The sequence below is a fragment of the Oncorhynchus kisutch genome, linkage group LG18, assembly GCF_002021735.2.
Source record: "Oncorhynchus kisutch isolate 150728-3 linkage group LG18, Okis_V2, whole genome shotgun sequence".
Lineage (NCBI taxonomy): Eukaryota > Metazoa > Chordata > Actinopteri > Salmoniformes > Salmonidae > Oncorhynchus > Oncorhynchus kisutch.
The window spans coordinates 77,219,464-77,246,102 of record NC_034191.2 but is presented as its reverse complement, the minus strand read 5'-3'; the positions used below and the strand labels follow the sequence as shown (position 1 = coordinate 77,246,102).

At 46.7% G+C, this 26,639-nt stretch overlaps 1 protein-coding gene across 1 annotated transcript in view; it reads right to left on the bottom strand.

The window, feature by feature from the left end:
* Positions 1-2,994: 2,994 nt before the first annotated feature.
* LOC109880010 (reversion-inducing cysteine-rich protein with Kazal motifs-like) overlaps positions 2,995-26,639 on the bottom strand; it is a 90,955-nt gene continuing 67,310 nt past the window's right edge. The window contains exons 16-21 of the mRNA XM_031796852.1: positions 25,631-25,802; positions 20,092-20,287; positions 8,251-8,461; positions 7,288-7,361; positions 5,916-6,071; positions 2,995-3,627 (exon numbers count right to left, since the gene is read on the bottom strand). Coding sequence (XP_031652712.1) covers positions 3,400-3,627; positions 5,916-6,071; positions 7,288-7,361; positions 8,251-8,461; positions 20,092-20,287; positions 25,631-25,802 — 1,037 coding nt within the window. The 3' untranslated portion in view covers positions 2,995-3,399. The remainder of the gene's footprint in view (positions 3,628-5,915; positions 6,072-7,287; positions 7,362-8,250; positions 8,462-20,091; positions 20,288-25,630; positions 25,803-26,639) is intronic.

The following is a 26,639-nucleotide window of genomic DNA, read 5'->3' as shown; positions in this document are numbered from 1 at the left end:
AAGTTCATCTCCGCTCCTCCCTAGATCTCATTGGAATCTCCATCACATGACTGCCCAAGCCAGGGGCGTCTTTACTGGGAACGGAAGCAAACGGAACGAAACAGGGAGAGGACCTACCTGAATTGGAAAGAACGGGTTCCGTTTGAAGCAAACGGACCGAAACAGGGAGAGGACCTACCTGAATTGGAAAGAACGGGTTCCGTTTGAAGCAAACGGACCGAAACAGGGAGAGGACCTACCTGAATTGGAAAAAAACGGTTTCCGTTTGAAGCAAACGGACTTCGTTGCAAAATTTTTGGGACTACTGATTACACCCCCATCACATAATCTGTGTATTAGTACATTACTGTATGGGCAGTAGGTTCTAGTGGTCACTGGTAGTTACTTAGCAGCAGTGGATCAGAAAAAAAAAACTGCTGTTCTGTTCTAGGAACAAATTTTACATTTTGGATACATTACTGCTCTTAGGGAGAGCCGAGAGTGGTTCATCCCACAAAAAAATATTTACACATCTCAAGCAGACACACACCACAGCCCAAATCCGAGAGAACGAGACAGAGAGGGAAGAGGGATGAGAGAGAGGGAAGAGGGATGAGAGAGAGGGAAGAGGGATGAGAGAGAGGGAAGAGGGATGAGAGAGAGGGAAGAGGGATGAGAGAGAGGACCCACGGAGGCTGTGTTTGTCATGGGCATTAATTACACAGTGGATCATGTAAATCAGACTTAAGGGGAGCCGCCGAGACCATTATCAGACACCAGGGTCTTTCCACTTCCTCATCCACTTTTCTGGGGCACTACAGACAAGGGGCCCTAGGAAGTGTTGAGGAAGCAGACACTCTCGTCTCCGTTACTCTGTCACAGCCTGCCCCCTCGTGGTAATAGTATGTTATTACATGTTAGAGGTGCCGGGTTGGGGCTTTGGGCTTTTCCTTTGATTCCTCGTGTCCTCTCCCCTTGCCTCTTTCTCACAAAAACCCACTGAGAGGAGGGATCTTGGAACTTCTCCGTTTGAGAACGAGGAAGATGAGGAAAACAAATGCGAAAGAGCCTGAAAGATAATGAAGAGTTTAACCTGTGATGTTTCAGTTCTAATTCACTCTTGAGCAAAATCATATTGATTAGATTGGTCATATTTTATGTAGTACTCGACTTCCCTGTGAAAAAAAATATATATTCCTAAAGAGTTATGATGTAATGTAAAACAAAAAGCAACCGGTCTGTTTGATTGGAGGATTTTATATTCTATAAAATATGCATTCTGTTGGCATTTTACACACACACATTGCAAAGTACTGGCATCTCCGCCCCGAGAAAATGATGCAATAGAGTGATGATTAAAGTATTGCGTAAGAGTCTACATCGCTACTCTTTCTAAACATTGGCAATGTGAACACATATGATATCACAAAAAATAACAAACAAACAAAAACCTCTTCGAGACAAATAGGTGTAATACTTCAAAGACCCTTGGCGAAAAAAAATGGTGTGCTGCTTCAAAGCTGCCTCGATAATACTGTAGAACGACGGAGACAACACCTCGTGTTGCGTAGGCATAGAAACATCATATCAAATCAAACGGACAGGACAAATACAATACATTCTGGAGAAAAAATAAATTGTCATCATGCAAGAATATAACATCAAATAAAATTTAAAAAAAAGAGGCACATAGTGAATCACGTTTCAATCCATGTCTTATGCATATCAAATATAGAATATTTTCAGAATAATTATTATCAACATTACAGAGTTATTGCATTTGCGTTCTATGGGAACTATATACAAGGCATATTGTCCCACGTTTGTTTTACCCCAGTGCTGGGTAAAGTGATGATTGTCATTTTCATTAAAAACATGGCTGTTGTTCCTGTTATTTTATTAAATATATCTTATCTACACTAAAGGAATATCGGGATTCCCTTTTTGTGTCTTTTCAGCTTATAGAGTGGAGGGATGCTTGTCTTCCACCTGTTTGAGGAGAGGGGAGGAGAGGGAGAGAGGGGGAGAGGGGAGGAGAGGGGAGGAGAGGGAGAGGGGAGGAGAGGGAGAGGGGAGGAGAGGGAGAGAGGGGAGGAGAGGGAGAGGGGAGGAGAGGGAGAGAGGGGAGGAGAGGGAGAGAGGGGAGGAGAGGGAGAGGGGGGAGGAGAGGGAGAGGGGAGGAGAGGGGAGGGAGAGGGGAGGAGAAGGAGAGAGGGGAGGAGAGGGAGAGGGGGGAGGAGAGGGAGAGAGGGGAGGAGAGGGAGAGGGGGGAGGAGAGGGAGAGAGGGGAGGAGAGGGAGAGAGGGGAGGAGAGGGGAGGGAGAGGGAGAGGGGAGGAGAGGGAGAGGGGAGGAGAGGGAGAGAGGGGAGGAGAGGGAGAGGGGGGAGGAGAGGGAGAGAGGGGAGGAGAGGGGGAGAGGGAGAGAGGGGAGGAGAGGGAGAGAGGGGAGGAGAGGGGAGGGAGAGGGAGAGGGGAGGAGAGGGAGAGGGGAGGAGAGGGAGAGGGGAGGAGAGGGAGAGGGGAGGGAGAGGGGAGGAGAAGGAGAGTGGAGGAGAAGGAGAGGGAAGGAGAAGGAGAGGGGAGGAGAAGGAGAGGGGAGGAGAAGGAGAGGGGAGGGAGAGGGCAGGAGAGGGAGAGGGGAGGAGAGGGAGAGTGGAGGAGAAGGAGATGGGAGGAGAAGGAGATGGGAGGAGAAGGAGAAGGAGAGGGGAGGAGAAGGAGAGGGGAGGAGAAGGAGAGGGGGGAGAAGGAGATGGGAGGAGAAGGAGAAGGAGAGGGAGAGGGGAGGAGAAGGAGAGGGGAGGAGAAGGAGAGGGAGAGGTGAGGAGAAGGAGAGTGGAGGAGAAGGAGATGGGAGGAGAGGGAGATGGGAGGAGAGAAGGAGAGTGGAGGAGAAGGAGAGGGGAGGAGAGGGAGATGGGAGGAGAAGGAGAGGAGGAGAGGGGAGGAGAGGGGAGGAGAAGGAGAGGGGAGGAGAGGGAGAGGGGAGGAGAGGTGAGGAGAGGGAGAGGAGAAGGAGAGGGGAGGAGAGGGAGAGGGGAGGAGAGGTGAGGAGAGGGAGAGGAGAAGTGGGCGAGGGAAAAGGTAAGGAGGACACACACACACACCCCTCCACAGCTTTAGAGGAGGATAGAGCTACTGGATACAAAACACTGTGTAATAAAAAACGAATCCTCCCTGTCACGATATATAGAGAGTTCTATGGAACCACAGCTGGAATGTGATTGTGTCTCCTCTGTCATTGGAACAAGATGAATCTCATAGCTTCTCGTCTATGATTGACGCTTGTGCAGTAGAGTTTATAGGGTTGATTGTCAAGGCTTTTACAGGATGATGCTTGGAGAGAGAGGGTCCCTTAGAATAGTCCACAATACACCAGGCCTCGTGCCACCAGGGCGTGGCTGGCTACTGAGGACTAGCTAGGCCTCGGCTATGCTTGGGACTAGAATGAGGACGAGGCCCAAGGCGAGGCAGAGGACGATGGGCAGGGAGGAGGCCGAGGAGCTGGGGTATCCCGTGGACCTGATGGTGGAGATGGAGACGTCGGAGGTGAGGAAAGCAGACAGAGGCACGTGGGAGACCAGGGTGGGGCTGCCGTAGTTGATGAGTGAGTCGATCTTCTCCGCCTCCATGCTGCAGGCTTCAATCTGAGACATGATACACACACACACATATACATGTATGATGATAGATACACCTGGTAGATAGTGTGTGATAGTGTGTAGCCAGTGTGTGATAGTGTGTAGCCAGTGTGTGATAGTGTGTAGCCAGTTTGTGATAGTGTGTAGCCAGTGTGTAGCCAGTGTGTGATAGTGTGTAGCCAGTGTGTTATAGTGTGTAGCCAGAGTGTAGCCATTATGTGATAGTGTGTAGCCAGTGTGTAGCCAGTGTGTGATAGTGTGTAGCCAGTGTGTGATAGTGTGTAGCCAGTGTGTGATAGTGTGTAGCCAGTGTGTAGCCAGTGTGTGATAGTGTGTGATAGTGTGTAGCCAGTGTGTGATAGTGTGTGATAGTGTGTTGCCAGTGTGTGATAGTGTGTGATAGTGTGTAGCCAGTGTGTGATAGTGTGTAGCCAGTGTGTGATAGTGTGTGATAGTGTGTAGCCAGTGTGTGATAGTGTGTAGCCATTTCACATCGGTTACATACCCAGTGTGTAGCCAGTGTGTGATAGTGTGTAGCCAGTGTGTGATAGTGTGTAGCCAGTGTGTGATAGTGTGTAGCTAGTGTGTGATAGTGTGTAGCCAGTGAGTGATAGTTTGTAGCCAGTGTGTGATAGTGTGTAGCCAGTGTGTAGCCAGTGTGTGATAGTGTGTAGCCAGTGTGTGATAGTGTGTGATAGTGTGTTGCCAGTGTGTGATAGTGTGTGATAGTGTGTAGCCAGTGTGTAGCCAGTGTGTGATAGTGTGTAGCCAGTGTGTGATAGTGTGTGATAGTGTGTAGCCAGTGTGTGATAGTGTGTAGCCATTTCACATCGGTTACATACCCAGTGTGTAGCCAGTGTGTGATAGTGTGTAGCCAGTGTGTGATAGTGTGTAGCCAGTGTGTGATAGTGTGTAGCTAGTGTGTGATAGTGTGTAGCCAGTGAGTGATAGTTTGTAGCCAGTGTGTGATAGTGTGTAGCCAGTGTGTAGCCAGTGTGTGATAGTGTGTAGCCAGTGTGTTATAGTGTGTAGCCAGAGTGTAGCCATTATGTGATAGTGTGTAGCCAGTGTGTAGCCAGTGTGTGATAGTGTGTAGCCAGTGTGTGATAGTGTGTAGCCAGTGTGTGATAGTGTGTAGCCAGTGTGTGATAGTGTGTGATAGTGTGTAGCCAGTGTGTGATAGTGTGTAGCCAGTGTGTGATAGTGTGTGATAGTGTGTAGCTAGTGTGTGATAGTGTGTAGCCAGTGTGCGATAGTGTGTAGCCAGTGTGTGATAGTGTGTAGCCAGTGTGTGATAGTGTGTAGCCAGTGTGTAGCCAGTGTGTGATAATGTGTAGCCAGTGTGTTATAGTGTGTAGCCAGAGTGTAGCCATTATGTGATAGTGTGTAGCCAGTGTGTAGCCAGTGTGTGATAGTGTGTAGCCAGTGTGTAGCCATTATGTGATAGTGTGTGATAGTGTGTAGCCAGTGTGTGATAGTGTGTAGCCAGTGTGTAGCCAGTGTGTGATAGTGTGTAGCCAGTGTGTTATAGTGTGTAGCCAGACTGTAGCCATTATGTGAGTGTGTAGCCAGTGTGTAGCCAGTGTGTGATAGTGTGTAGCCAGTGTGTGATAGTGTGTAGCCAGTGTGTAGCCAGTGTGTGATAGTGTGTGATAGTGTGTAGCCAGTGTGTGATAGTGTGTGATAGTGTGTAGCCAGTGTATGATAGTGTGTGATAGTGTGTAGCTAGTGTGTGATAGTGTGTAGCCAGTGTGCGATAGTGTGTAGCCAGTGTGTGATAGTGTGTAGCCAGTGTGTGATAGTGTGTAGCCAGTGTGTAGCCAGTGTGTGATAATGTGTAGCCAGTGTATGATAGTGTGTAGCCAGTGTGTGATAGTGTGTAGCCAGTGTGTGATAGTGTGTAGCCAGTGTGTGATAGTGTGTGATAGTGTGTAGCCAGTGTGTAGCCAGTGTGTGATAGTGTGTAGCCAGTGTGTGATAGTGTGTGGCCAGTGTGTAGCCAGTGTGTGATAGTGTGTAACCAGTGTGTGATTGTGTGTAGTCAGTGTGTGATAGTGTGTAGCCAGTGTATGATAGTGTGTAGCCAGTGTGTGATAGTGTGTAGCCAGTGTGTGATAGTGTGTAGCCAGTGTGTAGCCAGTGTGTGATAGTGTGTAACCAGTGTGTGATAGTGTGTAGCCAGTGTGTGATAGTGTGTAGCCAGTGTGTGATAGTGTGTAACCAGTGTGTGATAGTGTGTAGCCAGTGTGTGATAGTGTGTAGCCAGTGTGTGAACTCAGTTTCTGTGTGTTTACCTGCAGTGGGGTTGGCTGCTGGTCCACGGGGACGATGAGGATGACGATCTCTGAGTCGATGCTCAGGTAACCGAAGATGTCACACTGTGGCACGGAGATGTGGAGACGCAGGATCCTCAAGATGTCATGGACCGTCACTGGTTGCTTACTGTTCAACTGACACACCAAACCAGCAGGACAGACAACCAGAGCCATATAGAGTTTGAGATTCAATTCACTGCAGACTGAGGAAAACGGAACTGAAAACAGGTTTATTGGCACTCTATGTGGTGAGCAAATTGTATTCATCCCGATTTAATAACAAACATGAAATGCGTCTGTGAACAGTAGTTGAAAGTGCAATGAATGTTTTACAGTGCCTACTGTCAGGGAATGAAGGGTAGGTTGGCAATCTACGCTGTCTATTTCCATGGCTGGTCTGAGCGAGTCGTTGTCTACGCCCTAATCAGCGTGACAGCATTTCCAAAGGTCATTTGTTTGGAATTAGCAGGCTTATGGTCTAGACTTTTTATTTTTTATTTTTTTACCTTTATTTAACCAGGCAAGTCAGTTAAGAACACGTTCTTATTTTCAATGACGGCCTGGGAACAGTGGGTTAACTGCCTGTTCAGGGGCAGAATGACAGATTTGTACCTTGTCAGCTCGGGGGTTTGAACTCGCAACCTTCCGATTACTAGTCCAATGCTCTAACCACTAGGCTACGCTGCCGCCCCCCCACTTAACGTTGATAAAATAATTGTGTTGGAGATTAGGGACTCACATTTATAATGAATCTGCTTTGAATTACATTTTTCATTAGCTGTTATTAGCATGTATACGAAGCATTTCGTATTAGCATGTATAAGAAGCATTTCTTATTAGCATATATAAGAAGCATTTCTTATTAGCATGTATAAGAAGCATTTCTTATTAGCATGTATACGAAGCATTTCTTATTAGCATGTATATGAAGCATTTCTAAGCTCTGTAAGCTGTGTCCGATCTAGTCATTTCAAACTTGCTAAGTATCCCAGAAGGAGGCATGTGATGTTGATGCTAGGTATTTTATATCTATGCCTCCCTCTAGTGGTCGTCTTGTGTCACTACAGTTCAAAACCCACAGCCTGTGCCCCAGGGGTGGCCAATCCATCTCCCAGAGAGCTACTCAACTGGGTGTGCAGGCTTTTGTTCCTGCCCTGCTCTAACACACGATTGTACGCCCTTTATTAGCGGAATCTAAACCTGCACACAGCATACTGAACTTGGTGGAGCCACTGTTGTGACTTAGACAGATCCATAAAGGAGTGAGAGGGAAGGGGACAACTTTTCTGAAATGGAACAAAGCCCCAGGCCCACACCCAGATAGTTGAGGCGCATGGCAGACGGTTCTGACCTTAGCGAAGACTTTCATTTGCTCCTTGTTCCACAGGATCTGCAGCATGCCCGCGCACAGAGGACAGCAGGCGCCTGATAGGTGGAGCACCAAGAGGTCAGGGGTCATAGGTGTCAATCAAAACCATATCTGAATCTGACTTGTGTTCCCATGTAGAAAAATCATAAGTATAACAGAGATTTACACTCAGTGGCCAGTATATTAGGTACACCCATCTAGTACTGGGTCGTACCCACCCCCCTTGCCTCCAGAACAGGCCAAATTCTTTGTGGAATGGAAACATTGCTCAATCGGTATCAAGGGACCTGACATGTGCCAGGACCACATTCCCCTCATCATTACTCCACCGCCACTCTCCTGTATCGTTGACACCAGGCAGCGTGGCACCAATGATCATACCACGTTGAAAGTTGGCTAGTCACTCGTTTTGCCCATTCTAACGTTTAATTGAACAGTAACTGAATGCCTCGATGCCTGTCTGCCTGCTTTATATAACAAGCCACGGCCACATGACTCCCCGTCTGTAGGAGCGAACCATTTTCATGAACAGGGTGGTGTACCTAATAAACTGGCCACTGAGTGTATATGACAAAGTGAATGTGGTTCAATCAATCAAATGTATTTATAAAGCCCTTCTTACATCAGCTGATGTCACAAAGTGCTGTACAGAAACTCAGCCTCAAATGTTCATAGATGACCAGCAGGGTCAAATAATAATAATCACAGTGGTTGTCGAGGGTGCAGCAAGTCAGCACCTCAGGAGTAAAGGTCAGTTGGCTTTTCATAGCCGATCATTCAGAGTATCTCTACCGTTCCTGCTGTCTCTACAGAGTTGAAAACAGCAGGTCTGGGACAGGTAGCACGTCCGGTGAACAGGTCAGGGTTCCATAGCCACTGAGTGTACTGACCATAGCGCTAATAGAACATTATATATGATATCATTTCTGTCTCTATTGTACTGACCAGGTGGTGTGACAGGGATGCAGCCCGGGGTGGATAGGGCGGGGCAGGGGATCATGTCACAGCCTGAGTCAGAGGCAAACTCTGCCACCGCCCCCACGGCATGGCACCGCCCCTGGTAGTCCACGGCAACGCGGTCCGAGTAGGCCTCGCACACCGTGTTGTACGTTTCGCCATTGTGGCCGCACACGGGCCGAGCCCTTTTACAGGCGTCCTGCATAGAACACACATATAATAATGAATCACTCACATCCAGATGAATCGTTCACATCCAGATGTTATCATTCACATTCATTGAATCATTCACATCCAGATGAATCATTCACATCCAGATGAATCATTCACATTCATTGAATCATTCACATCCAGATGAATCATTCACATCCAGATGAATCATTCACATCCAGATGAATCATTCACATCCAGATGAATCATTCACGTCCAGATGAATCATTCACGTCTAGATGAATCATTCACGTCCAGATGAATCATTCACGTCCAGATGAATCATTCACGTCCAGATGAATCATTCACGTCCAGATGAATCATTCACATGTGCCAAGGCAGCAGCTACTCTTCCTGGGGTCCAGAAATAAATTAAGGCAGTTTTACCATTTTTTTATATTACAAAACTTTCACAGATTTCACAACATATCGGTGTTCCTTTCTTCTCATGTTTATTCTCCTTTAGTCACTGTCTCAGGAATACACAGAGAGTGGGCGGGTTTATTGGCGCAATTGTGTACCCTTTATTCACTGTCTCAGGAATACACAGAGAGTGGGCGGGTTTATTGGCTAATTGTGTACCCTTTATTCACTGTCTCAGGAATACACAGAGAGTGGGCGGGTTTATTAACTAATTGTGTACCCTTTATTCACTGTCTCAGGAATACACAGAGAGTGGGCGGGTTTATTGGCTAATTGTGTACCCTTTATTCACTGTCTCAGGAATACACAGAGAGTGGGCGGGTTTATTGGCTAATTGTGTACCCTTTATTCACTGTCTCAGGAATACACAGAGAGTGGGCGGGTTTATTGACTAATTGTGTACCCTTTATTCACTGTCTCAGGAATACACAGAGTGGGCGGGTTTATTGGCTAATTGTGTACCCTTTATTCACTGTCTCAGGAATACACAGAGAGTGGGCGGGTTTATTGACTAATTGTGTACCCTTTATTCACGGTCTCAGGAATACACAGAGAGTGGGCGGGTTTATTGGCTAATTGTGTACCCTTTATTCACTGTCTCAGGAAAAATACAGAGAGTGGGTGGGTTTATTGGCTAATTGTGTACCCTTTATTCACGGTCTCAGGAATACACAGAGAGTGGGCGGGTTTATTGGCTAATTGTGTACCCTTTATTCACTGTCTCAGGAATACACAGAGAGTGGGCGGGTTTATTGGCTAATTGTGTACCCTTTATTCACGGTCTCAGGAATACACAGAGAGTGGGCGGGTTTATTGGCTAATTGTGTACCCTTTATTCACGGTCTCAGGAATACACAGAGAGTGGGCGGGTTTATTGGCTAATTGTGTACCCTTTATTCACTGTCTCAGGAATACACAGAGAGTGGGCGGGTTTATTGGCTAATTGTGTACCCTTTATTCACGGTCTCAGAAATACACAGAGAGTGGGCGGGTTTATTGGCTAATTGTGTACCCTTTATTCACGGTCTCAGGAATACACAGAGAGTGGGCGGGTTTATTGGCTAATTGTGTACCCTTTATTCACGGTCTCAGGAAAACACAGAGAGTGGGCGGGTTTATTGGCTAATTGCGAGGCTCTTGGTTTGGTGACTTGACACGGGGCCTAAAGTGGGTATTTTAATGGGGTGTCGTTGACGTTAAATGGATTTACAGTTGAAGTCGGGAAGTTTACATACACCTTAGACAGATACATTTAAACTCAGTTTTTCACAATTCCTGACATTTACTCCAAGTAACAATTCCCTGTCTTGGGTTAATTAGGCTCACCACTTTATTTTAAGAATGTGAAAATGTCAATATTAGGAGAGAGAATTATTTACTTAAGCTTTTATTTCTTTCATCACATTCCCAGTGGGTCAGAAGTTTTCATACACTCAATTAGTATTTGTTTGTACAGATGAATGTGGTACCTTCAGGCCTTTGGAAATTGCTCCCAAGGAAGAACCAGAATTGTGGAGGACCACAATTTTTTTATAAGGTCTTGGCTGATTTCTTTTGATATTCCCATGATGTCAAGCAAAGAGGCACTTTGTTTGAATGTAGGCCTTGAAATACATCCACAGGTACACCTCCAATTGACTCAAATTATGTCAATTACCCTATCAGAAGCTTCTAAAGCCATGACATCATTTTCTGGAATTTTCCAAGCTGTTTAAAGGCACAGTCAACTTAGTGTATGTAAAATTCTGACCCACTGGAATTGTGATACAGTGAATTATAAGTGAAATAATCTGTCTGTAAACAGTTGTTGGAAAAATTACTTGTGTCATGCACAAAGTAGATGCCCTAACCAACTTGGCAAAACTATAGTTTGTTAATAAGAAATTTGTGGAGTGGTAGAAAAACGAGTGTTAACGACTCCAACCTAAGTGTATGTAAACTTCCGACTTCAACTGTATAACCCAATCCGGCCTGTTCCACTGATAGTTACTGAGGTGAGACGCCATCAGGCCGATGCTGCGACCTACCGCAAGGAGAAACATGATCCCACCAGGTCCTAATCACTAACAAACCACTCTAATTCAACCACTGCCGAGTTTCTCAACACACACAAACAAACACACACACAAACAAACAGACACACACAAACAAACAGACACACACAAACAAACAGACACACACAAACAAACAGACACACACAAACAGACACGCACAAACAGACACGCACAAACAAACAAACAGACACAAACAAACAGACACGCACAAACAGACACGCACAAACAAACAAACAGACACAAACAAACAGACACGCACAAACAGACACGCACAAACAAACAAACAGACACAAACAAACAGACACACACAAACAGACACGCACAAACAAACAAACAGACACACACAAACAGACACGCACAAACAAACAAACAGACACACACAAACAAACAGACACACACAAACAAACAGACACACACAAACAAACAGACACAAACAAACAGACATGGGGTGATTTCGGGTGTATCATATACGTACACAGTCCTAAACAGGAGATGCATGTATGTGTCTGCACGTGTGGAAAGACTAAGAACCTGAATGCAACATATGAGTTTATTAGACAATACTTTAGGGGATTGTCCAGACTGCCTTTTCCCTCCTGTACAAAAGGAACACCTATGTGAGAATGCTGTTCATTGACTACAGCTCAGCGTTCAACACCATAGTGCCCTCAAAGCTCATCATTAAGCTAAGGACATTGGGACCATAAGGAGCTACAGTGGGAAGGCCCAATTTTTTTTTAAAGACTCCAGTCACCCAAGTCATAGACCGTTCTCTCTGCTACCACACTGCAAGTGGCAACGGAGCTCCAAGTCTAGGTCCAAAAGGCTCCTCAACAGCTTCTACCTCCAAGACATAAGACTGCTGAACAATTAATCAAATGGCCTCCCAGACTATTTACATTGACACCCTCCCCACCTTTATTTTTACACTGCTGCTACTTGCTGTTTATTATCTATGCATAGTCACTTTACCCCTACCTACATGTACAAATGACCTGGACTAACCTGTACCCTCGCACACTGACTCGGTACCAGTACTCCCTGTATATAGCCTCCACACTGACTCGGTACCAGTACTCCCTGTATATAGCCTCCACACTGACTCAGTAACAGTATTCCCTGTATATAGCCTCCACACTGACTCAGTACCAGTATTCCCTGTATATAGCCTCCACACTGATTCGGTACCAGTACTCCCTGTATATAGCCTCCACACTGACTCAGTACCAGTATTCCCTGTATATAGCCTCCACACTGACTCAGTACCAGTATTCCCTGTATATAGCCTCCACACTGACTCGGTACCAGTACTCCCTGTATATAGCCTCCACACTGACTCGGTACAAGTACTCCCTGTATATAGCCTCCACACTGACTCGGTACCAGTATTCCCTGTATATAGCCTCCACACTGACTCAGTAACAGTATTCCCTGTATATAGCCTCCACACTGACTCAGTACCAGTATTCCCTGTATATAGCCTCCACACTGATTCGGTACCAGTACTCCCTGTATATAGCCTCCACACTGACTCAGTACCAGTATTCCCTGTATATAGCCTCCACACTGATTCGGTACCAGTACTCCCTGTATATAGCCTCCACACTGACTCGGTACCAGTATTCCCTGTATATAGCCTCCACACTGACTCGGTACCAGTACTCCCTGTATATAGCCTCCACACTGACTCAGTACCAGTACTCCCTGTATATAGCCCCCACACTGACTCGGTACCAGTATTCCCTGTATATAGCCCCCACACTGACTCGGTACCAGTACTCCCGGTATATAGCCCCCACACTGACTCAGTACCAGTACTCCCGGTATATAGCCTCCACACTGACTCGGTACCAGTACTCCCTGTATATAGCCCCCACACTGACTCGGTACCAGTACTCCCTGTATATAGCCTCCACACTGACTCGGTACCAGTACTCCCTGTATATAGCCTCCACACTGACTCGGTACCAGTACTCCCTGTATATAGCCTCCACACTGACTCGGTACCAGTACTCCCTGTATATAGCCTCCACACTGACTCGGTACCAGTACTCCCTGTATATAGCCTCCACACTGACTCGGTACCAGTACTCCCTGTATATAGCCTCCACACTGACTCGGTACCAGTACTCCCTGTATATAGCCTCCACACTGACTCGGTACCAGTACTCCCTGTATATAGCCTCCACACTGACTCGGTACCAGTACTCCCTGTATATAGCCCCCACACTGACTCGGTACCAGTACTCCCTGTATATAGCCCCCACACTGACTCGGTACCAGTACTCCCTGTATATAGCCTCCACACTGACTCGGTACCAGTACTCCCTGTATATAGCCTCCACACTGACTCGGTACCAGTACTCCCTGTATATAGCCTCCACACTGACTCGGTACCAGTACTCCCTGTATATAGCCCCCACACTGACTCGGTACCAGTACTCCCTGTATATAGCCTCCACACTGACTCGGTACCAGTACTCCCTGTATATAGCCTCCACACTGACTCGGTACCAGTACTCCCTGTATATAGCCTCCACACTGACTCGGTACCAGTACTCCCTGTATATAGCCTCCACACTGACTCGGTACCAGTACTCCCTGTATATAGCCTCCACACTGACTCGGTACCAGTACTCCCTGTATATAGCCTCCACACTGACTCGGTACCAGTACTCCCTGTATATAGCCTCCACACTGACTCGGTACCAGTACTCCCTGTATATAGCCCCCACACTGACTCGGTACCAGTACTCCCTGTATATAGCCTCCACACTGACTCGGTACCAGTACTCCCTGTATATAGCCTCCACACTGACTCGGTACCAGTACTCCCTGTATATAGCCTCCACACTGACTCGGTACCAGTACTCCCTGTATATAGCCTCCACATTGACTCGGTACCAGTACTCCCTGTATATAGCCTCCACACTGACTCGGTACCAGTACTCCCTGTATATAGCCTCCACACTGACTCAGTACCAGTATTCCCTGTATATAGCCTCCACACTGACTGGTACCAGTACTCCCTGTATATAGCCTCCACACTGACTCGGTACCAGTACTCCCTGTATATAGCCTCCACACTGACTCGGTACCAGTACTCCCTGTATATAGCCTCCACACTGACTCGGTACCAGTACTCCCTGTATATAGCCTCCACACTGACTCGGTACCAGTACTCCCTGTATATAGCCTCCACACTGACTCGGTACCAGTACTCCCTGTATATAGCCTCCACACTGACTCGGTACCAGTACTCCCTGTATATAGCCTCCACACTGACTCGGTACCAGTACTCCCTGTATATAGCCTCCACACTGACTCGGTACCAGTACTCCCTGTATATAGCCCCCACACTGACTCGGTACCAGTACTCCCTGTATATAGCCTCCACACTGACTCGGTACCAGTACTCCCTGTATATAGCCTCCACACTGACTCGGTACCAGTACTCCCTGTATATAGCCTCCACACTGACTCGGTACCAGTACTCCCTGTATATAGCCTCCACACTGACTCAGTACCAGTACTCCCTGTATATAGCCTCCACACTGACTCGGTACCAGTACTCCCTGTATATAGCCTCCACACTGACTCGGTACCAGTACTCCCTGTATATAGCCCCCACACTGACTCGGTACCAGTATTCCCTGTATATAGCCCCCACACTGACTCGGTACCAGTACTCCCTGTATATAGCCTCCACACTGACTCGGTACCAGTACTCCCTGTATATAGCCCCCACACTGACTCGGTACCAGTACTCCCTGTATATAGCCTCCACACTGACTCGGTACCAGTACTCCCTGTATATAGCCCCCACACTGACTCGGTACCAGTATTCCCTGTATATAGCCTCCACACTGACTCAGTAACAGTACTCCCTGTATATAGCCTCCACACTGACTCGGTACCAGTACTCCCTGTATATAGCCTCCACACTGACTCGGTATCAGTACTCCCTGTATATAGCCTCCACACTGACTCAGTAACAGTATTCCCTGTATATAGCCTCCACACTGACTCGGTACCAGTACTCCCTGTATATAGCCTCCACACTGACTCGGTACCAGTACTCCCTGTATATAGCCTCCACACTGACTCGGTACCAGTACTCCCTGTATATAGCCCCCACACTGACTCGGTACCAGTACTCCCTGTATATAGCCTCCACACTGACTCGGTACCAGTACTCCCTGTATATAGCCTCCACACTGACTCGGTACCAGTACTCCCTGTATATAGCCTCCACACTGACTCGGTACCAGTACTCCCTGTATATAGCCTCCACACTGACTCGGTACCAGTACTCCCTGTATATAGCCTCCACACTGACTCGGTACCAGTACTCCCTGTATATAGCCTCCACACTGACTCGGTACCAGTACCCCCTGTATATAGCCTCCACACTGACTCGGTACCAGTACTCCCTGTATATAGCCTCCACACTGACTCGGTACCAGTATTCCCTGTATATAGCCTCCACACTGACTCGGTACCAGTACTCCCTGTACATAGCCCCCACACTGACTCGGTACCAGTATTCCCTGTATATAGCCTCCACACTGACTCAGTACCAGTACTCCCTGTATATAGCCTCCACACTGACTCGGTACCAGTACTCCCTGTATATAGCCTCCACACTGACTCGGTACCAGTACTCCCTGTATATAGCCTCCACACTGACTCGGTACCAGTACTCCCTGTATATAGCCCCCACACTGACTCGGTACCAGTACTCCCTGTATATAGCCTCCACACTGACTCGGTACCAGTACTCCCTGTACATAGCCTCCACACTGACTCGGTACCAGTACTCCCTGTATATAGCCTCCACACTGACTCGGTACCAGTACTCCCTGTATATAGCCTCCACACTGACTCGGTACCAGTACTCCCTGTATATAGCCTCCACACTGACTCGGTACCAGTACTCCCTGTATATAGCCTCCACACTGACTCGGTACCAGTACTCCCTGTATATAGCCTCCACACTGACTCAGTACCAGTACTCCCTGTATATAGCCTCCACACTGACTCGGTACCAGTACTCCCTGTATATAGCCTCCACACTGACTCGGTACCAGTACTCCCTGTATATAGCCTCCACACTGACTCGGTACCAGTACTCCCTGTATATAGCCTCCACACTGACTCAGTACCAGTACCCCCTGTATATAGCCTCCACACTGACTCGGTACCAGTACTCCCTGTATATAGCCTCCACACTGACTCAGTACCAGTACCCCCTGTATATAGCCTCCACACTGACTCAGTACCAGTACCCCCTGTATATAGCCTCCACACTGACTCGGTACCAGTACTCCCTGTATATAGCCTCCACACTGACTCAGTACCAGTACTCCCTGTATATAGCCTCCACACTGACTCGGTACCAGTACTCCCTGTATATAGCCTCCACACTGACTCGGTACCAGTACCCCCTGTATATAGCCTCCACACTGACTCGGTACCAGTACTCCCTGTATATAGCCTCCACACTGACTCAGTACCAGTACCCCCTGTATATAGCCTCCACACTGACTCGGTACCAGTACTCCCTGTATATAGCCTCCACACTGACTCGGTACCAGTACCCCCTGTATATAGCCTCCACACTGACTCGGTACCAGTACTCCCTGTATATAGCCTCCACACTGACTCGGTACCAGTACTCCCTGTATATAGCCTCCACACTGACTCGGTACCAGTACTCCCTGTATATAGCCTCCACACTGACTCGGTACCAGTACTCCCTGTATATAGCCTCCACACTGACTCGGTACCAGTACTCCCTGTATATAGCCTCCACACTGACTCGGTACCAGTATTCCCTGTATATAGCCTCCACACTGACTCGGTACCAGTACTCCCTGTATATAGCCTCCACACTGACTCGGTACCAGTACTCCCTGTATATAGCCTCCACACTGACTCGGTACCAGTACTCCCTGTATATAGCCTCCACACTGACTCGGTACCAGTACTCCCTGTATATAGCCCCCACACTGACTCGGTACCAGTACTCCCTGTATATAGCCTCCACACTGACTCGGTACCAGTACTCCCTGTATATAGCCTCCACACTGACTCGGTACCAGTACTCCCTGTATATAGCCTCCACACTGACTCGGTACCAGTACTCCCTGTATATAGCCTCCACACTGATTCGGTACCAGTACTCCCTGTATATAGCCTCCACACTGACTCGGTACCAGTACTCCCTGTATATAGCCTCCACACTGACTCGGTACCAGTACTCCCTGTATATAGCCTCCACACTGACTCGGTACCAGTACTCCCTGTATATAGCCTCCACACTGACTCGGTACCAGTACTCCCTGTATATAGCCTCCACACTGACTCGGTACCAGTACTCCCTGTATATAGCCTCCACACTGACTCGGTACCAGTACTCCCTGTATATAGCCTCCACACTGACTCGGTACCAGTACTCCCTGTATATAGCCCCCACACTGACTCGGTACCAGTACTCCCTGTATATAGCCTCCACACTGACTCGGTACCAGTACTCCCTGTATATAGCCTCCACACTGACTCGGTACCAGTACTCCCTGTATATAGCCTCCACACTGACTCGGTACCAGTACTCCCTGTATATAGCCTCCACACTGACTCGGTACCAGTACTCCCTGTATATAGCCTCCACACTGACTCGGTACCAGTACTCCCTGTATATAGCCCCCACACTGACTCGGTACCAGTACTCCCTGTATATAGCCTCCACACTGACTCGGTACCAGTACTCCCTGTATATAGCCTCCACACTGACTCGGTACCAGTACTCCCTGTATATAGCCCCCACACTGACTCGGTACCAGTATTCCCTGTATATAGCCTCCACACTGACTCGGTACCAGTACTCCCTGTATATAGCCCCCACACTGACTCGGTACCAGTACTCCCTGTATATAGCCTCCACACTGACTCAGTACCAGTACTCCCTGTATATAGCCTCCACACTGACTCAGTACCAGTACTCCCTGTATATAGCCTCCACACTGACTCGGTACCAGTACTCCCTGTATATAGCCTCCACACTGACTCAGTACCAGTACTCCCTGTATATAGCCTCCACACTGACTCGGTACCAGTACTCCCTGTATATAGCCTCCACACTGACTCAGTACCAGTACTCCCTGTATATAGCCTCCACACTGACTCAGTACCAGTACTCCCTGTATATAGCCTCCACACTGACTCAGTACCAGTACTCCCTGTATATAGCCTCCACACTGACTCAGTACCAGTACTCCCTGTATATAGCCTCCACACTGACTCGGTACCAGTACTCCCTGTATATAGCCTCCACACTGACTCGGTACCAGTACTCCCTGTATATAGCCTCCACACTGACTCAGTACCAGTACTCCCTGTATATAGCCTCCACACTGACTCGGTACCAGTACTCCCTGTATATAGCCTCCACACTGACTCAGTACCAGTACTCCCTGTATATAGCCTCCACACTGACTCGGTACCAGTACTCCCTGTATATAGCCCCCACACTGACTCGGTACCAGTACTCCCTGTACATAGCCTCCACACTGACTCGGTACCAGTACTCCCTGTACATAGCCTCCACACTGACTCGGTACCAGTACTCCCTGTATATAGCCCCCACACTGACTCAGTACCAGTACTCCCTGTATATAGCCTCCACACTGACTCGGTACCAGTACTCCCTGTATATAGCCCCCACACTGACTCGGTACCAGTACTCCCTGTATATAGCCTCCACACTGACTCGGTACCAGTACTCCCTGTATATAGCCTCCACACTGACTCAGTACCAGTACTCCCTGTATATAGCCTCCACACTGACTCGGTACCAGTACTCCCTGTATATAGCCCCCACACTGACTCGGTACCAGTACTCCCTGTATATAGCCTCCACACTGACTCAGTAACAGTATTCCCTGTATATAGCCTCCACATTGACTCGGTACCAGTACCCCCTGTACATAGCCTCCACACTGACTCGGTACCAGTACTCCCTGTATATAGCCCCCACACTGACTCGGTACCAGTACTCCCTGTATATAGCCCCCACACTGACTCAGTACCAGTACTCCCTGTATATAGCCTCCACACTGACTCGGTACCAGTACTCCCTGTATATAGCCCCCACACTGACTCAGTACCAGTACTCCCTGTATATAGCCCCCACACTGACTCAGTACCAGTACTCCCTGTATATAGCCTCCACACTGACTCAGTACCAGTACTCCCTGTATATAGCCTCCACACTGACTCGGTACCAGTACTCCCTGTATATAGCCTCCACACTGACTCAGTACCAGTACTCCCTGTATATAGCCCCCACACTGACTCAGTACCAGTACTCCCTGTATATAGCCTCCACACTGACTCAGTACCAGTACTCCCTGTATATAGCCCCCACACTGACTCAGTACCAGTACTCCCTGTATATAGCCTCGTTATTGTTATTTTATTGTGTTACTTTTTATTAGATTTTTTACTTTAGTTTATTTAGTAAATATTTTCTTAACTCTATTTCTTGAACTCAATTGTTGGTTAGGGGTTCGTAAGTAAGTATTTCACGGTAAGGTTCTATTCTGTTGTATTCTGTTGCATGTGACAAATAACAGTTGATTTTATTTTGTATTCAGCTTTCGGTGGGCTAGGATATCTGCCGCCTCTCATAATCCAAGGTACAAAGACACTCCGTCACTTACTGAAAGTATGGTAGTGGTATTGAAATGTGTAATGTGTATGTCTGTACTGCTAACAGGTGGAACGTGTCGTCGTGCCTCGGACAGATCTAAGCAGGTTCTTCAAGTGTTCATGACCACAAACAGAGAGAAGCTTTTCTGAGGCTCTAAAAACAGGGTGATCTCTGTGTGATTGACTAAATATTGGTCACCCGTCTCCAGTAAATTGGTTTCAGGCTGCTTCTCAAATGGCCGATAAATTATATCTATTGAAATACCCCCCAAAAAAGCCCTTAAATGCTGTCAACATATTCAGTCAATTTAGGGAATGATGGTGTAGATGTTATGGAAGCAGAGACATTGAGACTGAATGATAAAAACATTTTCTACTTCAGAACATTGCTTTGACTAAAAGCATAACTGACATGATTGTCAAATTGTACCTGACAGTGGCCCATATAGGACAAGGTCTTGCTCATCAGGAGGAGCTGACAGAGGTTGGGATGTTCCACGTTGTCTGTGTCACATGCTGGGTCCACGTGGCTCTTGTCACAACCTGAGGGGCGACCCACACACTCAAACTGAGGACAGGGGTAGTCAGCCATGTCTGTCAGGCACACTCTACGATTGGCGATACACCTGTGGACCAATGGGAAGACGAGAGGAAAAGAGGTTCATTTATGTCATTGTTTTAGAACTTTTTTGTAAACAAACATGTGACGCATTCCATCTATGACTTCCATCAGTGTACATTTACTATTATTTTCAATGTAGCGTGGAGCCTTTGCTTTGAGTTGAGCACCGAATGACTGTAAAGTAGTGTACCCAACTGTGTATTATTCTCACTGCAGACATCAACAGGTTACTATAGAGACTCTGATGATAGGATGACATCAACAGGTTACTATAGAGACTCTGATGATAGGATGACATCAACGGGTTACTATAGAGACTCTGATGATAGGATGACATCAACGGGTTACTATAGAGACTCTGATGATAGGATGACATCAACAGGTTACTATAGAGACTGATGATAGGATGACATCAACAGGTTACTATAGAGACTGATGATAGGATGACATCAACAGGTTACTATAGAGACTCTGATGATAGGATGACATCAACGGGTTACTATAGAGACTCTGATGATAAGATGACATCAACAGGTTACTATAGAGACTCTGATGATAAGATGACATCAACAGGTTACTATAGAGACTGATGATAGGATGACATCAACAGGTTACTATAGAGACTGATGATAGGATGACATCAACAGGTTACTATAGAGACTCTGATGATAAGATGACATCAACAGGTTACTATAGAGACTCTGATGATAGGATGACATCAACAGGTTACTATAGAGACTCTGATGATAGGATGACATCAACGGGTTACTATAGAGACTCTGATGATAGGATGACATCAACGGGTTACTATAGAGACTCTGATGATAGGATGACATCAACAGGTTACTATAGAGACTGATGATAGGATGACATCAACAGGTTACTATAGAGACTGATGATAGGATGACATCAACAGGTTACTATAGAGACTCTGATGATAGGATGACATCAACGGGTTACTATAGAGACTTTGATGATAAGATGACATCAACAGGTTACTATAGAGACTCTGATGATAAGATGACATCAACAGGTTACTATAGAGACTGATGATAGGATGACATCAACAGGTTACTATAGAGACTGATGATAGGATGACATCAACAGGTTACTATAGAGACTCTGATGATAGGATGACATCAACAGGTTACTATAGAGACTCTGATGATAAGATGACATCAACAGGTTACTATAGAGACTCTGATGATAAGATGACATCAACAGGTTACTATAGAGACTCTGATGATAGGATGACATCAACAGGTTACTATAGAGACTGATGATAGGATGACATCAACAGGTTACTATAGAGACTCTGATGATAGGATGACATCAACAGGTTACTATAGAGACTGATGATAGGATGACATCAACAGGTTACTATAGAGACTCTGATGATAAGATGACATCAACAGGTTACTATAGAGACTCTGATGATAAGATGACATCAACAGGTTACTATAGAGACTCTGATGATAAGATGACATCAACAGGTTACTATAGAGACTGATGATAAGATGACATCAACAGGTTACTATAGAGACTCTGATGATAAGATGACATCAACAGGTTACTATAGAGACTCTGATGATAAGATGACATCAACAGGTTACTATAGAGACTCTGATGATAAGATGACATCAACAGGTTACTATAGAGACTGATGATAGGATGACATCAACAGGTTACTATAGAGACTGATGATAGGATGATATCAACAGGTTACTATAGAGACTGATGATAGGATGACATCAACAGGTTACTATAGAGACTGATGATAGGATGACATCAACAGGTTACTATAGAGACTCTGATGTTTAGGGAGTATGTCCTTACAATGTGTGTTTAGGGAGTGTGTCCTAACAATGTCTGTTTAGGGAGTGTGTCCTAACAATGTGTGTTTAGGGAGTGTGTCCTTATTAACAATGTGTGTTTAGGGAGTGTGTCCTTATTAACAATGTGTGTTTAGGGAGTGTGTCCTTATTAACAATGTGTGTTTAGGGAGTGTGTCCTAACAATGTGTGTTTAGGGAGTGTGTCCTTATTAACAATGTGTGTTTAGGGAGTGTGTCCTTATTAACAATGTGTGTTTAGGGAGTGTGTCCTTATTAACAATGTGTGTTTAGGGAGTGTGTCCTTATTAACAATGTGTGTTTAGGGAGTGTGTCCTTATTAACAATGTGTGTTTAGGGAGTGTGTCCTTATTAACAATGTGTGTTTAGGGAGTGTGTCCTTATTAACAATGTGTGTTTAGGGAGTGTGTCCTTATTAACAATGTGTGTTTAGGGAGTGTGTCCTTATTAACAATGTGTGTTTAGGGAGTGTGTCCTTATTAACAATGTGTGTTTAGGGAGTGTGTCCTTATTAACAATGTGTGTTTAGGGAGTGTGTCCTTATTAACAATGTGTGTTTAGGGAGTGTGTCCTTATTAACAATGTGTGTTTAGGGAGTGTGTCCTTATTAACAATGTGTGTTTAGGGAGTGTGTCCTTATTAACAATGTGTGTTTAGGGAGTGTGTCCTTATTAACAATGTGTGTTTAGGGAGTGTGTCCTTATTAACAATGTGTGTTTAGGGAGTGTGTCCTTATTAACAATGTGTGTTTAGGGAGTGTGTCCTTATTAACAATGTGTGTTTAGGGAGTGTGTCCTTATTAACAATGTGTGTTTAGGGAGTGTGTCCTTATTAACAATGTGTGTTTAGGGAGTGTGTCCTTATTAACAATGTGTGTTTAGGGAGTGTGTCCTTATTAACAATGTGTGTTTAGGGAGTGTGTCCTTATTAACAATGTGTGTTTAGGGAGTGTGTCCTTATTAACAATGTGTGTTTAGGGAGTGTGTCCTTATTAACAATGTGTGTTTAGGGAGTGTGTCCTTATTAACAATGTGTGTTTAGGGAGTGTGTCCTTATTAACAATGTGTGTTTAGGGAGTGTGTCCTTATTAACAATGTGTGTTTAGGGAGTGTGTCCTAAGAAACCATTTAATGTTTTTTATTTAACGTTTATTTAACTTTTATTTTACTAGGCAAGTCAGTTAAGAACAAAATTCTTATTTTCAATGACAGCCTAGGAACAGTGGGTTAACTGCCTTGTTCAGGGGCAGATCAACATATTTTTAACTTGTCAGCTCAGGGATTCGATCTTGCAACCTTTCGGTTACTAGTCCAACGCTCTAACCACTAGGCTACCTGCCTCCCAGATCACATTGTGCGCTTGGGGTCCACTGACGAGCTAGTGAACCGTGTGACACAGATTAAGACAAATCGCACAGAGCCCCATTCCTTAAGGACTATCTATCTAGAGAAATGGTGGCTGTAGGGTAGCAGAAAATTACCCCTGGGCTGTATGTTTGCCCCCCTGAGGGTCAGAAGTGAGGTAACGACCGGTGTTGTTTGGAGTGATGTTAGATCGATGATGCTGCCTGGGGAAGAGTTTTTAGCCTCAGGGCTTTGGGAGCTCAAGGCGATTCCGGATAGGAGGGTTACAACAGCACACCCCATACCGGTGTGTCTTATGGCAGAGATACCACTGGCAACCACAGGGCGGACGCAGCCTGGTCACACCTGAACAAACAACCAGCCTGGTCACACCTGAACAAACAACCAGCCTGGTCACACCTGAACAAACAACCAGCCTGGTCACACCTGAACAAACAACCAGCCTGGTCACCCCTGAACAAACAACCAGCCTGGTCACACCTGAACAAACAACCAGCCTGGTCACACCTGAACAAACAACCAGCCTGGTCACACCTGAACAAACAACCAGCCTGGTCACACCTGAACAAACAACCAGCCTGGTCACACCTGAACAAACAACCAGCCTGGTCACACCTGAACAAACAACCAGCCTGGTCACACCTGAACAAACACCCAGCCTGGTCACACCTGAACAAACACCCAGCCTGGTCACACCTGAACAAACAACCAGCCTGGTCACACCTGAACAAACAACTAGCCTGGTCACACCTGAACAAACAACCAGCCTGGTCACACCTGAACAAACAACCAGACTGGTCACACCTGAACAAACAACCAGCCTGGTCACACCTGAACAAACAACCAGCCTGGTCACACCTGAACAAACAACCAGCCTGGTCACACCTGAACAAACAACCAGCCTGGTCACACCTGAACAAACAACCAGACTGGTCACACCTGAACAAACAACCAGACTGGTCACACCTGAACAAACAACCAGCCTGGTCACACCTGAACAAACAACCAGCCTGGTCACACCTGAACAAACAACCAGACTGGTCACACCTGAACAAACAACCAGCCTGGTCACACCTGAACAAACAACCAGCCTGGTCACACCTGAACAAACAACCAGCCTGGTCACACCTGAACAAACAACCAGCCTGGTGACACCTGAACAAACAACCAGCCTGGTCGACTGAGGTGGAATATGATCATGGCTAGTCGACTGAGGTTGAATAGGATCAGGGCTCGTCGACTGAGGTGGAATAGGATCAGGGCTAGTCGACTGAGGTTGAATAGGATCAGGGCTCGTCGACTGAGATGGAATAGGATCAGGGCTAGTCGACTGAGGTGGAATAGTATCAGGGCTAGTCACCTGAGGTGGAATAGGATCAGGGCTCGTCGACTGAGGTGGAATAGGATCAGGGCTAGTCGACTGAGGTGGAATAGGATCAGGGCTAGTCGACTGAGGTGGAATAGGATCATGACTAGTCAACTGAGGTGGAATAGGATCAGGGCTAGTCAACTGAGGTGGAATAGGATCAGGGCTAGTCAACTGAGGTTGAATAGGATCAGGGCTAGTCTGCTGAGGTTGAATAGGATCAGGGCTAGTCGACTGAGGTGGAATAGGATCAGGGCTAGTCAACTGAGGTGGAATAGGATCAGGGCTAGTCAACTGAGGTTGAATAGGATCAGGGCTAGTCGACTGAGGTGGAATAGGATCAGGGCTAGTCTGCTGAGGTTGAATAGGAACAGGGCTAGTCTGCTGAGGTGGAATAGGATCAGGGCTAGTCAACTGAGGTGGAATAGGACCAAGGCTAGTCAACTGAGGTGGAATAGAATCAGGGCTCAAGGCCTCTGTTCGGAGAGAAATAGCATCCTCTAGACTAGAGTCAAGGTGTTCAATCTTACGGAACATTGTAAAAAACGCTGTAAAAAAATGCATCCTTCCTCCCTCCCTTTCTTGAAGTAATCATTAATCGCACCTGATTGGAAAGGTGAAATCCAATGTACATAGTGGGAGATTTTGCATTCACCTATCCAATAGTGTTTGATCAGTTATTATGCCAGTAAACAAATGGTTGAAGGATGGAAGGAATGTGGTGAGGAAGAAAGAACTCCAACGCTGGTCAGGACAGTGTCTCACCTCTGGTTCCTCTGGCAGGGGCTGGGGGAGCAGGGGTCACTGCTGCGGCAGTGGCCAAACACAAACTGGTCGTCTTTGAAGTCCATGCAGCGGGCCACACAGGCACTAGGGTAGGTGCGGCCGTTACGGGCACACACCGGCACAAAACGGTCAGGGCAGCCACACGGGAGCCCTATAGAGAGAGATAGAGAGAGTAACTGGTCTGAGGCCAAACCACACGACTAACAACATTGGACAGTTTATGGAACACAAAGTCTTCACTATATCATCCTGGAATATCCAAGGCCTGAGGTCATCTACCTTTGGCCTAAAGAGCAGGAACCTGGACTTCACCAAAGAAATCAGAAATACAGACATCGTCATCCTGCAAGAAACCTGGTATAGAGGAGACGGACCCACTGGTTGCCCTCTAGGTTACAGAGAGCTAGTAGTCCCATCCACCAAATTACCAGATGTGAAACAGGGAAGAGACTCAGGGTGTATGCTAATTTGGTATAGAGCAGACCTTAGTCACTCCATTAAATTAATCAAAACAGGAACATTTTACATTTGGCTTGACATTTAAAAGGAAATGATCTCAACAGAGAAAAATGTCCTCCTGTGTGCTACCTATATCCCCCCACTAGAATTCCCATACTTTAATGAAGACAGCTTCTCCATCCTGGAAGGGGAAATCGATCATTTCCAGGCCCAGGGACATGTACTAGTCAATGGCGACCTAAATTCCAGAACTCGACAAGAGCCTGACACCCTCAGCACACAGTGGGACAAACACCTACCTGGAGGTGACAGCATTCCCTCCCCCATATGCCCCCCTAGACACAACTACGACAAAATAACCAACATAGTGGGTCACAACTCCTGCAGCTCTGTCGCACGCTAGGCATGTACATGTAGGTACACCTATAGCTCATCTCTTGGCAGTAGTACTGTAGACTACTTTATCACTGACCTCAACCCAGAGTCTCTCAGAGTTCACAGTCAGCCCACTGACACCCCTATCAGACCA